The following is a 13779-nucleotide window of genomic DNA, read 5'->3' on the forward strand; positions in this document are numbered from 1 at the left end:
ACTGATGAAGTTATAAAACAGGCATGTGTGCATGGTAACAGTCCCCATATGGAGTAAACTGTTGGAAAACAGGCCACCTCGCGTCCTTCATGTGGAGAAAACCTGGAGTCTGCTAATAATGGAGACCACAGTCGACATGTGGCAGTTAGCCTACACACACATGCACACACATTTAAAAGGCGGGCTTGTTTTGAAGTGTTCGTTTTATCACTTTGGACTGTGTAATTATTATTTTTACCTCAGTGATCTTGTTCTTTCCTGTCTGCCGTGCACATGGTGGAAATTCCCTTAATCAGGACCAATGTATTGTGTGCGGACTTGAGCATATGTGTGTTGGCTTTCCGTTGATGGGACGCAGCCTCGGCCCATGCGTCATCCTGGCCTCCCGCTCCCACGACCACTGTGAAATTCCCACTCCTGTTGAGAGGATTACGCTCACACTGCGCGAGTGTGTGTTTATGTGCGTGGAAATGTGCGTGTAGACGTTAAAGAGGTTAGACTGTCCTGTTTTTTAATTTGATAATGAATCCGTTCTTTTGCACCGAATCAAACCAAAAGAGAAAAACAAATTCAGGCTGTCGCTCTTTTTTTAGATCTTCAGTCTCAACCGTTAAGATCAGTGCTGCCTGACATTTCAGGTGGAGTTAATGAATGAAAGAACGGGCGCAATCTATAATCCTCAGCTCCAATTTAATCATGAGAAATAAGTCAATAGGCTGGAGAAATAAAGATTTCCACTGATGAAAAGACCATGACTTAAACCTTCCTCCTAGTCCTTGCACCACTCTTTGCTGTCATGAAGTAACTTAGGGCAAATGAAGCCTTTTGCCAATCATTCATTGCAGAGTTTTTGCTTAATGAGTGCAATCACGCTAAGAGGTCCCAGCTCCTTGAAACCTCCAGGTCCCCTGCCTGCCAGTCAGCAGCCAGCGTTAATGGTCAGAGGTCAGCGGTATTGCCATGCACAGCTGGTAAAGATTACCAACACGGCGCATGTGTGCATTCAGATGCACAAATGCACCATTGTGCAGACTCTCGGCCAAGCATGGATGCTGGAACACATGTTTTAAGCGCTTGCTTCATTGCCAACATTTATTTAATTGTGATGGGACACCACAGCTGAAAGGCTGCCACTGCAGAAGTGTGCATAAATAGAACAACAATTGTTTTATTGTAGGCTTAAAATTACATGAGAACATGCACTTAACATGGGGACCGAACTAGAAAACACGACTTCACATTTGTTATGAGGATTTATTTATAAATGTGTGGAAGTAAGCACTAACTGAGAGGGAGGGAACCAGTGGTTGGCGGATAGAGATTACTGATCTGTGGTTGACGCAATCTTAACTCAGTTGAGGTGGAAGTCCTAGGAATGGCCGAGCTAGGTGTAATTGTCGGAGCAGGGAGGATAATTAATCCAGAGTGGAGTAGTTAAGTGAGGTGGCGACTATGGAGAACACAGTTGGAGCAGGAGTGGTTCAGAGGCGGGGGCCAGGCATGCCAAAAACAGGAGCAGAGGAGAGCAGACAAAGTTAGAAAATTGTTCAAGTAGCAAAAACAAGTGCTGGAACAAAACAGTCGCTGAAACTGAAAGCTAGCAGTGCGGTGGAGTTGCAGCAGTCCGACTCCCTGAAACCACTCCTGTAATCAGACAAACGCACACAGTAGCGAGATAAAACACTTCTAACTAGAAGGATGAGGAAGCTGAGGCAGTGAGTCTGACACACAATACGCTGTTTTTGATTACTTTGGGGGCAATTAATCATATTTTATTTACAATGACAATTTTAACTACCATCAATTATTGAAACCAGACAACTGCTCTAAAGTGATTACTGTCCCACATGCAGCTTTGCAATAATGGTCTAAATTTGCCTTTCCTTTTGGCCTTCCATAAAAGTCAATGTCCACATTTATTTAGTGTAATCAACTGATTAAAGTTCAAGGAAATCCACTTAGTATAAAAAGCAACATTCTTCTTTTTAAAAGTATAATAAAGCAACTATTTATGATTCTTATTTTTCAGTAATCCAGCAGAACTAGGCCAAGCTGCCACCATGTTTGTGTTTCTTGGCCTATCTTTTCCTGAAATACAGTAGTAATTAAAAAAAAAAACAGCAGTAAAACAGGTTATGATTGGCGCTCACGAAGTGTAACCTGATGACCACATGTAAACAGCTGGCTGCAGGAAATATTGCTGCCTATGCACACCCTGTTACTCACTCAGCTGGCTGGGCCTGTTTGTAGGTCAGAAGGTCTTTAACTGTTGCACTGCTTTGTGTGGAAACTCCCAGGGCCAGAGAGAAAGTGCAGAGGGAGCACCCAGCGACAGTACCACTGTATCACTTAGTGTTCAACATATGTGCATTGTCATTCCATTGTCTCAATCTGCAGCATGTATGTGTTTAGCATACATGAGCACTGTGTGTATGCCTTTGTCCCCACTGAATGAGGCCTCTGTTTTCTATGAGGGTGGAAAGCACGCACACACCAGAGTGTGCTCGAATACATATATTGTACCGGCCGAGCATGTGACCGGCCTGATCGGACCCTGACACGATCTTCCTCTTCACACACCGACACACACCATGTATATTGATTGATTGATTGATTGATTGATTGAATCTTTATTTTGAACATGTTGAAAAAGTATAAAAAAAATAGAATTAAAAGAGACAAATGAACAAAGCAAACAAAAGGAAAACGAGCAACCACAACTCCAAATAACGTCCATGTTCAAAAAGGAGCAGGAAGAAGCATAAGCTTATTTAATCCCACCCCTTTTCCACTATCTAGTATCAATAGACTACAGAAATACCTCCTTGCAATTACATTATATGTTATGTGTAATTTTTTTTTTAATATATACACATATATGTTTCTATCTATCCATACATACGTATATACACACATACGCACATGTACACATTTTCAATAACCCCATTAACACCTCAAGGATACACAACCTACAATTTTATATATATATATATATATATATATATATATATATATAACTTCCAGATACAGACGGACAAAATGGTGGTGGCTAACCAACCGGACATAGTGGTGGTAGATAAACAGAAGAAGACGGCCGTAGTGATCGATGTAGCGGTTCCGAATGACAGCAATATCAGGAAGAAGGAACATGAGAAGCTGGAGAAATACCAAGGGCTCAGAGAAGAGCTCGAGAGGATGTGGAGGGTGAAGGTAACGGTGGTCCCCGTGGTAATCGGAGCACTAGGTGCGGTGACTCCCAAGCTAGGCGAGTGGCTCCAGCAGATCCCGGGAACAACATCGGAGATCTCTGTCCAGAAGAGCGCAGTCCTGGGAACAGCTAAGATACTGCGCAGGACCCTCAAGCTCCCAGGCCTCTGGTAGAGGACCCGAGCTTGAAGGATAAACCGCCCGCAGGGGCGTGCTGGGTGTGTTTTTTTTTTTTTATATATATATATATATATATATATATATATATATATATATATATATATATATATATATATATATATACCCATACCAACAAACCCGTGCATGCGCACACACATGAAAATATTAGACAAGAACACCCTATCAAATCTCTACCTTTTCCCTGTACCCTGTAAAAACCATATCCTTAAACCGCTTTTTAAACTGCGCCATGCTTGGACATTGCTTCATATCTTTACTTAGTCTGTTCCACAGCTTCACTCCACACACAGAGATGCAAAAACTTTTTAATGTTGTACGGATACGAGGATGTTTTAAATTTAATTCCCCCCTCAAATTGTATCCCCGTTCCCTTTTAGAAAACATTTTTAGAATATTGTCAGGAAGCAGGTTATTTATTGCTTTATATATAATTTGTGCTGTGAGAAAATGAACCAGATCTGTGAATTTTAGAATTTTTGATTTTAAGAATAGTGGATTTGTATGATCTCTGTAACCAGTTTTATGGATTATCCTTATGGCCCTTTTTTGTAATATAAAGATTGATGATAGCGAACATTTGTAAGTATTGCCCCAAACCTCTGCACAGTAATTCAAATACGGTGCAATCAGGGAACAATAGAGAATGTGGAGTGATTTGTGGTCCAGAATGTGTTTTACTTTACTCAAGATTGAGACACTTCTTGAAATTTTGTTATGTATATGATTTATATGAGACTTCCAGTTTAATTTATCATCTATAATCACACCAAGAAACTTATGTTCAAGTACTCTTTCAGTTTCCACACCATCTACATGAATCTGCACTTGTGCATTTCTAAGGGAATTCCCAAATAAGATAATTTTAGTTTTACTTAGATTTAGCGATAGTTTGTTCCTGTTAAACCATTTTTTAATTTTGCACATTTCTGAAGTAATTGTATCCAGCAGCTCCTTTAGATTCCCCCCAGAACAAAAAATATTTGTGTCATCTGCAAATAATACTAATTTTAATATATCAGATGCCTTACAAATATCATTTATATAAATAATAAATAATTTTGGACCCAGTACAGAGCCTTGTGGAACACCACAAGCAATGTCCAAGCATGATGAGGAATGGACACCCAGCTTCACAAATTGTTTCCGGTCACTTAAATAATTTTTCACCCATTGCAGTACAACCCCCCTAATCCCATACCGTTCCAGTTTATTAATTAATATGTCATGATTGATTGTGTCGAATGCTTTCTTGAGATCCAGAAATACTCCAGCTGCATACTGTTTCTGATCTATAGCATTCGTAATCTCCTCAATTGATTCGATTAATGCCAGAGATGTTGATCTTTTTGATCTGAATCCATATTGACTGTCAGAGAGTAATTTATATTTATCTAAGAATTTGTCTAATCGTTTATTAAACAGGTTTTCTAGGATTTTGGAGAATTGTGGTAGTAAAGAAACAGGCCTGTAATTTGTGAAGTGGCGTCTATCCCCGGTTTTATACAGCGGCACAACTTTAGCTATTTTCATTTTGTTTGGCACTTTTCCCGTCTGAAATGATAAGTTGCAAATATATGTTAGAGGTCCTACAATTCCTTCAATGACCTTCTTGACGATTTTCATGTCAATATCATTACAATCAGTAGATGTTTTATATTTACACATGTGTACAATGTCAATTATTTCTTTTTCCTCCACTGATGTGAGGAACATTGAGTTAGGGTTCCTATCAATCAGGTTTTCACTACAGTCTACTGATGGCAGTGACTCAGGAATTTGTTCTGCCAGTTTTGGTCCAATATTTACAAAATAATGATTAAAGCTGTTGACCTTATCAGCAGTGTTTTCCATAATATTGCCATTATCGATAAAGTATTGTGGATAACTTTGTTGTCCAGAATTATTTTTAATGATACCGTTTAAAACATCCCATATTCCTTTCATATTATGTTTATTGTTGTTCAATATTTTACTATAATACTCCTTTCTACATACACGTATAATATTGGTCAACTTATTTTTGTATTTTTTATATTTATTTTCAGCATCTTTTGTTCTTTGTTTTAGGTATTCCCTATAGAGTGTATTTTTCTTTTTACATGCATTTTGTAAACCCTTAGTGAGCCATGGTCTATCTGAATATTTGTGCTTTCTGTTGTATTTTATTGTTGGACAGTTTTTATCGTACAACTCCATGAATATTCTTAAAAATATGCCATATGCAATATCAATATCAGCTTCTTTGTACACATTGTCCCAGTCCTGATTTAATAGATCGTTCTTAAATGCAGTCATAGTTTCTTCTGTCCTTACACGTCTGTATCTCAGTTGTTCTTCATGCTGATTTTTCTTATAATTAGTGTCATAAACTGCAAAAACTGGTAGGTGATCACTGATGTCATTAATTAATATTCCGCTCACAATGTTGTTTTCCATATTGTTAGTGAAAATATTGTCAAGTAAGGTGGCACAATGTGGTGTAATTCTGCTAGGCCTGGTTATTTTAGGATGTAAACTCAAACTGTACATAGTGTTTAGGAATTCGTCGGTCATTTTATGCTTTTTTGGATTCAACAGGTCAATATTAAAATCACCACAGATAAACATAACTTTTTGATTTGTTTTAGAGAATATTTCCTCTATGAAGTCATTAAATACTTGAATACTAGAGCCAGGTGTTCTATATATACAGCTAATTATTACATTTTTTTCTTTTTCCTTATAAATTTCAATTGTTATACATTCTAGTAAATTATCAATTACAGTTGTCATACTTTCTACCACCTCGTAGTTTAGGTTTTTATCCACATACACAGCTACTCCCCCTCCACTCTTGTTCCTTCTATTTACAAAATTCACTTCATATCCCTCCAGTCCAAAGTCCATTCCTTTCTCCGCATTGATCCATGTTTCAGAAATGGCAATAATTCCAAATGGATTTGCCAACTCATTTAGATATTCCTTTATATTGTTGAAGTTGGCATACAGACTTCTGCCATGTATATGCTCATCGCACCACCACCCAACCAACGCAAACGCATTTAATTTCCTTTTTTTGAGTCAGTAAACACTTGTCAAATGTAGCTCCCACACAAAGGACTTTTTATCTCTGTAATTTGTACACACCTGAGTGTGAGCAGCTGGTGTGTGTGTATGTGTGCATATGTGTAGAGGAAGATCTAGCTGGGATGTGTGTGTGTGTTTGCGTGTAACAGCCAACGCTGACGAAAGAGGCAGAAAATAAACATGGGACGCATGGGGAGCATTGTAATCCCAACTTCCTGTCACAGTCAGCTCCTATTTACAGCCCAACAATGGCAAGGCACAGCCTGTGCAGACACACGTGCACGTGAGCGGGTGATTCATTTCATTTTTAGTGCTGACATTTGTGTGTGCATATGGAGAGATAGTGGAAAAGATTTTATACAGATATCATAATAATAATTTATGGAAAAAGTGGGAATAGTGGACAGGTCTTTAGCCCAACCTCAGTGTTTGAACTAAACGTGCAATACTTTATATTTAATCACAGATTACTGCCTTAACCTTTTAAGGCAATTCAACTTTTTGCATTTGCAATACGATGCATGTGGGTATTTGTACTCATCCAATACACGTGTTAATGAGTTTTTATGTAAGACAAATAAGATATCTTCTGAGTTTGGAGATGGTGGTGGTATCAATATACACCCAATCTCGAACTGGGGCTTCCGACTACATCTGGAATGCACTATTAGGCTAATTAGTGATTCTAACTTAACTGTAGGTGTGACTGATTGTCTCAGTCTATGATGCGACCTGGGCAGGGTGTGCCTGCTTCTTACCCAGTGACAGCTGGAATAGGCTCCAGCCTTGCTGCAAACCTGAATTTAAGCATTAAGGAAAATCAGTGCTTGGATAAATGATACAAAGAAAGTTCCACCCCTAACCTCTGGTCATGAGATTTTGTGAATGTCCAAAAGAATAAGCTCCTAAATACAAGAGGTCCCAACGAGATTCCTCCATAGATTAGATATTTGGGTGCTTCTTTCTGGAGGTTTTCCAGGCAAACCAAACTGGGAAGAGACCCAGGACCCTTTAGAGAGATTATACATCTCATCTGACCTGTGAACACCTCAGGTCCCCCCAAAAGGACCTGGAAAGGGTTGCTTTGTAAAAACATGGTTTCAAGTACGGGTTTCTGAAATTTCTCTGTCCGTTCATTGGTATTTAGTTGCTGCACTCCGGTGTGTGTTTCCATGCTTTGATCATAATGTTTTGGACCCCAGCACGTCTGTGTAATCGCAGCCATAATCCCTGGCCTAGAATCACTCGCAGTAACAAGTGAGTTGAAAGCCTCCCCCTCTGTTTCCCCGAAGGCTTTGCCTAAATCCATGCTCGCACTGATTGTTCAATCTACTCTTTTGGTAGAACAGGGAATGGGATAAAGCTGTATCTCCTGGATGATACATGCTGGAGTGGGGGCACACATCCACCCCTGCGTTTGAGTATGTCTGAATGAGATGGCACAGGATACAATAGAAATGTGTGTGTGCATGCATGCATTTGTGCGTGTAAGGCAAGTGCGGTGGGCAGCTAAACACAGGCACTCAAAGAATCTCTTTCTTCTCTTTTGAAGTGAGTTCAAATGCTCTTCAAAGACTGTCTGCCTGTATGACGGCGCAGGGGGGTGGGCTTGGAGAAAGACCGGGTGACCATGTGCTCTAAACGCAGCTTCATTCAGAGCACATGGAAAGTTGTTCTATTTCCAACCCTGCATTTCAGCTTTATGTACCCTTGTAACATCAGAGACTTGAGAGGGAAAGTCAAACGATCCCCCATTTCAAATGTGTAGGAGGCAAAGATGGTAGTAAAAGTATAATTTCCAGGAAGAAAAAGACCTTTTGAATCCTTATGTAGAGGCAAACTTCTCGAGGATTTGACTGTTATGCCGAGTTTATTATGAGTATAATAAAGAACGTGGACAAAACAAAAATGTTCTCTAAGTCAGGATGTATTAATAAGAAGTCCAAAAATAATTTTAAAGAAATAAATGTGACATTTGATAGAGCTGCATCAAAACCACAGCTTGTGAGCTCAGGTGTAACAATGTTTGTGACATTTTTTATATTTAGGTCTAAGTCACATCGTAGCACAATGAATGAAGTCATACCTTTTTGTTAGTAGCACAAACACAGTGAAGAATAAAACCTTAGATTTCACATTTCAGCATCTTAAATGACTCAAAAAACTCATGACTGTGAAGTCCTCCTCCCTCTGGTGGTGTAATCACTTCTGCAGATGATGAATCTTGGATCGCAGCTCCTCCTGCGGCCTCGGCCACGTTTAACAGACCTGCAACAGTTAACAGCCCAGAACTCGTGCACTTAATTTCTAACTTTAACATCCACTCAATGGTTATGTTTAGGTACCAAAACTTAGTTGGTTAAAGTTAGAGTTATTTGGTTAGTTATACAGCCAATCTATGACATTTTTAGGCAAATTGGAGACGGTCGAGCAGAAGACCCATGATTATTTATGATGAAATGACCCAACTAGACTAAAGGCGTTCTCATCTGAAAGGCACTGTCAGTCATAAAAGCTGATGGTGAGTCCCAGGTATTTAAACTCTAATGAGGTTGTCACTTTGTAGGTGGTCCTGAGCGTCATTGACCCACCCTGCCATCATGTGAGTCATTAAGGTCACATGATTGTGACCTCAGTGACTGTGAGCCAGGGTTGAATTGCCTGGGAAGAGATTTTGAGACTGATCGTTGGTGTCCCATGCCACCACCTCTGTTCAGTAACAGTTTTGCCTAGATGTTTCTTACATACCTAGGTGAACATACAGCAGATAGCCTTCTTTGATAAACTGTCAAAAATATGCTTCAATAAGCCGAGGCTGCTGGGGGCTTCCCATGCTGATGAATGTTCTTCTTAACTCATCTCTTTTCACTGTGTTGATACACCACTCTGCATTTAATCATTAGTTATTATTAATCTCTGGCTCTTTTCCACATTGTGTCTTTTGTGCTGTCTTCCTCCCCTCACCCCATACTGAACATAGTTTATCTGACATTAGGAGGGGGAACCAAACACTTCACTTATTGTCATACTTATACGACCCTGGTCCTTTCCTTTTGTTTCTATTTGTTGCCATCCTCTCATAGATATCAGCATGATCCACCAGTCCTTCCCCAAAACCGCAGTGGCCTCCCTCACCTATCATTCATTTGTCGTCTTCACTATCAATAAACGTTTGTCATTCACATTCGAGGTTTTATGTCCTTGCTGCTGAGTGTATTTTAGATGCATGCGACTTTGTTTGTTTTCTCTGTATTTATATTGGACCCTATGTGGGCCGCAGCACATCGCATTGACTTTTTCTATCATCAGCTAATTCAATCACAAGCCTGTTGTGGTTTTAATTCTGCTTCACTTCCTGCCCGCCTGTCTCTGTCCGTCCGTCCCCCTCCTTCCCCCTCCTTCCCGGCCCTTGTGAGTGTCTCCCCTAGAGCAGAAATTACATGCTGCTTTGTGCCTGGCGTAAACAATGTTTTCAACAGTGCTGGCTTGTCTTGTCTCTTTTCTCCCTCTCCCTCTCTCTCTCTCTCCTCTCTCCCACTGCCTCAGGGGATGAGTGGAGAGGGCAGGATAAAGAGGGGGGAGGCGGATTGATGAGAGAAAGAGGGAGACAGGGGGTATCGGTAGGATAAAGGGAGAAGGAGGAGGGGAGAACAAGTGAAAAAGAGCAATAGTCTGTTCCCAGAGTAAAAAACGGTCCAACAAGTCTGAGTAATAAGCATAATAAGAGGGGGTGAAGGGCAACAGACACCGGCACACAGCGCCGTCTCGATAACTACCATTCAGTGTAACGATAGTCACTGGGCTCTGATTAACTCAACATTACCTACATACCCTGAAGCCCCTATCTTTGCCAGCACTCATCACTTATCATGTGCCATGGTGGAGGAAGAGAAAGCGGCTAGTCTAGCACTATAAAAGCAGGTAGGCATGCAGACAGGAGAAAAGGGCAGTGTGGTTAAACCCTGTGTTTAATCACCAGGGATAGTGGTGAGAAGGACAGGTGGTAGTTTTGGTGATCTGGCTTGTTTTCTTCGCCCCTCCCACCCTGACGGATCAACACATCAGGGTTTTTTTTTCCTTTCTCCTCCTCTTTCTTTCGCTCGGTTTCCCTCGGTGTGTGAGGGTTGTCAGCCAGGGATCTAGAGGTTACATAAAGTGAGTGTGGATCCGAGGAAGAAAGCAGAGAGATGTTACATAAAGAGCTGTAGCTGGACAAAGGTTAATAAAAATCGAGCCTTGCACTGTAGGCAGGAGCCATGGGAGAGAGAAAAAGCATGAAAAAAACTGAGAGAATGGCCATTACATAAACAGATAAAGATGGGCTGAATTATTGGTGGCTTTGCTTTGCTGTTATATAAAGAGACAGGTCCACCAGCAAAAATGAAAGATGAGAATGAGTTGTGTATGTGTATGTGTGTGTGTGTGTGAGAGAGAGACCACTCATCTGACCGCATCTGAACTTAAAAGATGCTTTTTTCATAATACCTGACCTTTTTTTTTTTGATTGCTAGCAAAGACGGTTGAAGCAGCAGGATTATCTCAGCGGCAGAAACTGAAACGTAGCTGGACAGATGTTGACATTGTTTCCGAGTACAATAAAAGTCCAGACACACCAGCTCTCACCAAGCATTTTGGTGAAAGCTGTTTCTTCTATTTAGACGTGATAACAACTCGCAAAAAGTAACTTTATTCACTAGGGGTGGGGAGAAAATCCATCCATCTGGAGATCTGTTTTTTAGAGCGTAAGGTCAGGAGTTCAAGTTGCCCTCAGTGTAAACATGCTTCTTCTTGGTGCTCTTACTTTTCTCTTGACTAAGAACGTTTTGTTTGCTTCCTTTTTGTTCTAGTCTTTTTTCTTCTCTTTTCTTCAAATTTGTCATAAGAGGCAATAGATACTCCATTTTTAAAAACTTTACATTTTTGGCAATTATGTCATGGTTCGGGCTTTAAAGGGTTAAACACAAATGCTGCCCTGCATGCACACCTGTTAAATGCAGATTCAGAACAGCCCAGCGCTGCTTACGCTGGCTGCTGATCTTTTAATTATTTTCTTATCCTGACGCACAACTTCACAGTGCTGTTCCTCAGCTCAGTGTATCCTCATCCTTTTTGCTTCCCATCCCATCCTCCTCCTCCTCCTCCTTTCTGTGTCTGCTTTGTGCAAATGTCATGCAACACTCTCTAATATCTGTCATGATGAGGGGGGGGGGGGGCGCATGAAAGACTCGCTTATTAAAGTGTGTGCTTGACTGTGCAAGCTCATCTGACATGGCCTTAAAGATCAGAAGCACAAAATAGTGTTTTAAACACGAGGAGCTTATTTTGGAATGAAATGTTTTGTATGCTGTGTTTGATTTTAGTTTTCTCCTTCTGTTTTACAGATATTACTACAACAAGAGGATCCTTCATAAGACCAAAGGGAAAAGGTTCACCTACAAGTTTAACTTCAACAAACTGGTTTTGGTCAACTACCCCTTCATTGATATGAGCTCCACTGGTAAGCCTCGTCTGTGTGTGCGTGTGTAAATATCTCCTAATCCCACAATAGGATGGCATGACTACATGGGATTATACAAGAGAGCACTGCAATTCATTTCTCTGTACTCTGCCCGTCTTTTTTACTCTTTTTCTTATCTTCTCTCTCTTGCCTTTTACATCTACAGGAAGTAGCGTTCCTCAGAGTGCCCCTCCTGTGCCCACCGGTGCAGGGACCCACTTCCGCTTCCCTCCTTCCACCCCATCTGAAGTCCTCTCCCCTAACGAGGACCTGCGCAGCCCCGGTGGCATGTTCAGCTCCGTGGCCCGACGAATGGCCCGTGGCTCTGTCAGCGACTGCAGCGACGGCACTTCAGCCAATTCTGAGATCGAGGAGGGTAACACGGGAGCAGGAGAGGAGAGGGGGGAGAGAGTTGTGAGTGGAGGAGGGCCAGGTGGTGGTGGAGGAGGCTACCGGAGCATCATCCACCCCCGTTTGGCTTCTCATGAAGCCCTGTTCCGCATGTACGGAGGGCCGGGTAACCCTGCAGGGCATCCAGGCTCCCGTGGCCCGGCAGCACACCGCATCCACCCAGAGCCCCTGTCCCCCTTCCCTGCTTCCCCCCTGCCAGGTCCAGGAGGAGCAAGCCTTCTAGCTCCACCTTTGTCTCCTGCACTCTCCATGACCCCCACATCTCACCTCCCCTACACTCCCTCGCCCACCCTATCACCCATGTTAGGCTCTCACTTCTCCTTTAACCCAGAGGACATGAAGCGCTACCTGCAGGCCCACACCCAGTCGGTGTACAACTATGGCCTCAGCCCCAGAGCTTTCCTCCAGTACCCCAACATCGTCATCCCCCAGCCCCACCGGCCCGACAAGGCCGGTCTGACTGCAGAGAGAGGAGCGGCCGAGAGGGCGGAGAGAGCCTCGACTGTGGGGGGAGGCGAGAGGGGAGGAGACCGGCACCACCATCCACCTCTGGGTCACCCGACCCACCACCACCCGCATCCTCACTCTGCTCACCCTCACCCACATTCCCACCCCATGCATCATTCACTTCACCTTGGTGAGGAGCCGCCGCACATGTCCCCCTTCAAGTTCAAGCTGCAGCCGCCTCCACTGGGCAGGAAGCAGAGGGAGGGGCAGAGCCAGAGTAAAGCCAGGCAGAGCTCACTGTCCTCGGGTTCAGGATCCGGGTCCATGTCCTCCACCTCTGGCCTGGGCTCCTCGCTGTCATTCGGCAGTGACTTGAGCTCTGCCAGTGGCTCCGGGCTCATCTCCGCCTCCTCGTCAACACAATCTCTAAACAGCGCGGGACTTCCCAAGATAAAGGTACCCAGACCCAAACATCGCTCACATTCCCACAGTTCCCAGTGATTTAGACTTTGTTTGTGGCTACGTGTGTTTCAGAGAGAGCATGGGCTGGTATTTTGTTTCTGATTGAGATAACTTTATTAAACCCAAACACAAGCATTTCGTTTGCAGCTTACCCACACGACTCACAGTCCTTACACACTAATCACAGTTGCTTTTTAAGGAACAGAATGATAAATAATGACGTTAAAGTAGAGCTGGGCGATAGAACGATAACGATATGTATCGCGATATAACTTTTACTCGATAGAGAAATTAAGCTATCGCGATAGACTTCGCCGCTCTTGTCCTCTTAAAATAAAAATTTTTTTTAAAAAAAGGTCAGCCAATCCAAACTAAGTAGCGCAGAGCCGAACCAATCACAGCCGCAGCCGCGTGACTTGTTACGTACAGCACAAGTGCCAAGCCGCACGTGTGTTTGTTTGGGAAGCAGGCAGTGGGTAATGGAGCCA

General features: G+C 42.4%; 1 protein-coding gene across 1 annotated transcript in view; it reads left to right on the top strand.

The window, feature by feature from the left end:
* Positions 1–13779, top strand: part of erfl3 (Ets2 repressor factor like 3) — a 72720-nt gene that overhangs the window by 52180 nt on the left and 6761 nt on the right. The window contains exons 3-4 of the mRNA XM_085423344.1: positions 11856–11971; positions 12138–13285. Of these exons, the coding sequence (XP_085279470.1) occupies positions 11856–11971; positions 12138–13285 (1264 nt within the window). The remainder of the gene's footprint in view (positions 1–11855; positions 11972–12137; positions 13286–13779) is intronic.

The sequence above is a fragment of the Rhamphochromis longiceps genome, linkage group LG11 (genome assembly GCF_057381845.1).
Source record: "Rhamphochromis longiceps isolate RC_006_pf linkage group LG11, R_longiceps_female_GT1.1, whole genome shotgun sequence".
In the NCBI taxonomy this organism is placed as follows: Eukaryota; Metazoa; Chordata; class Actinopteri; order Cichliformes; family Cichlidae; genus Rhamphochromis; species Rhamphochromis longiceps.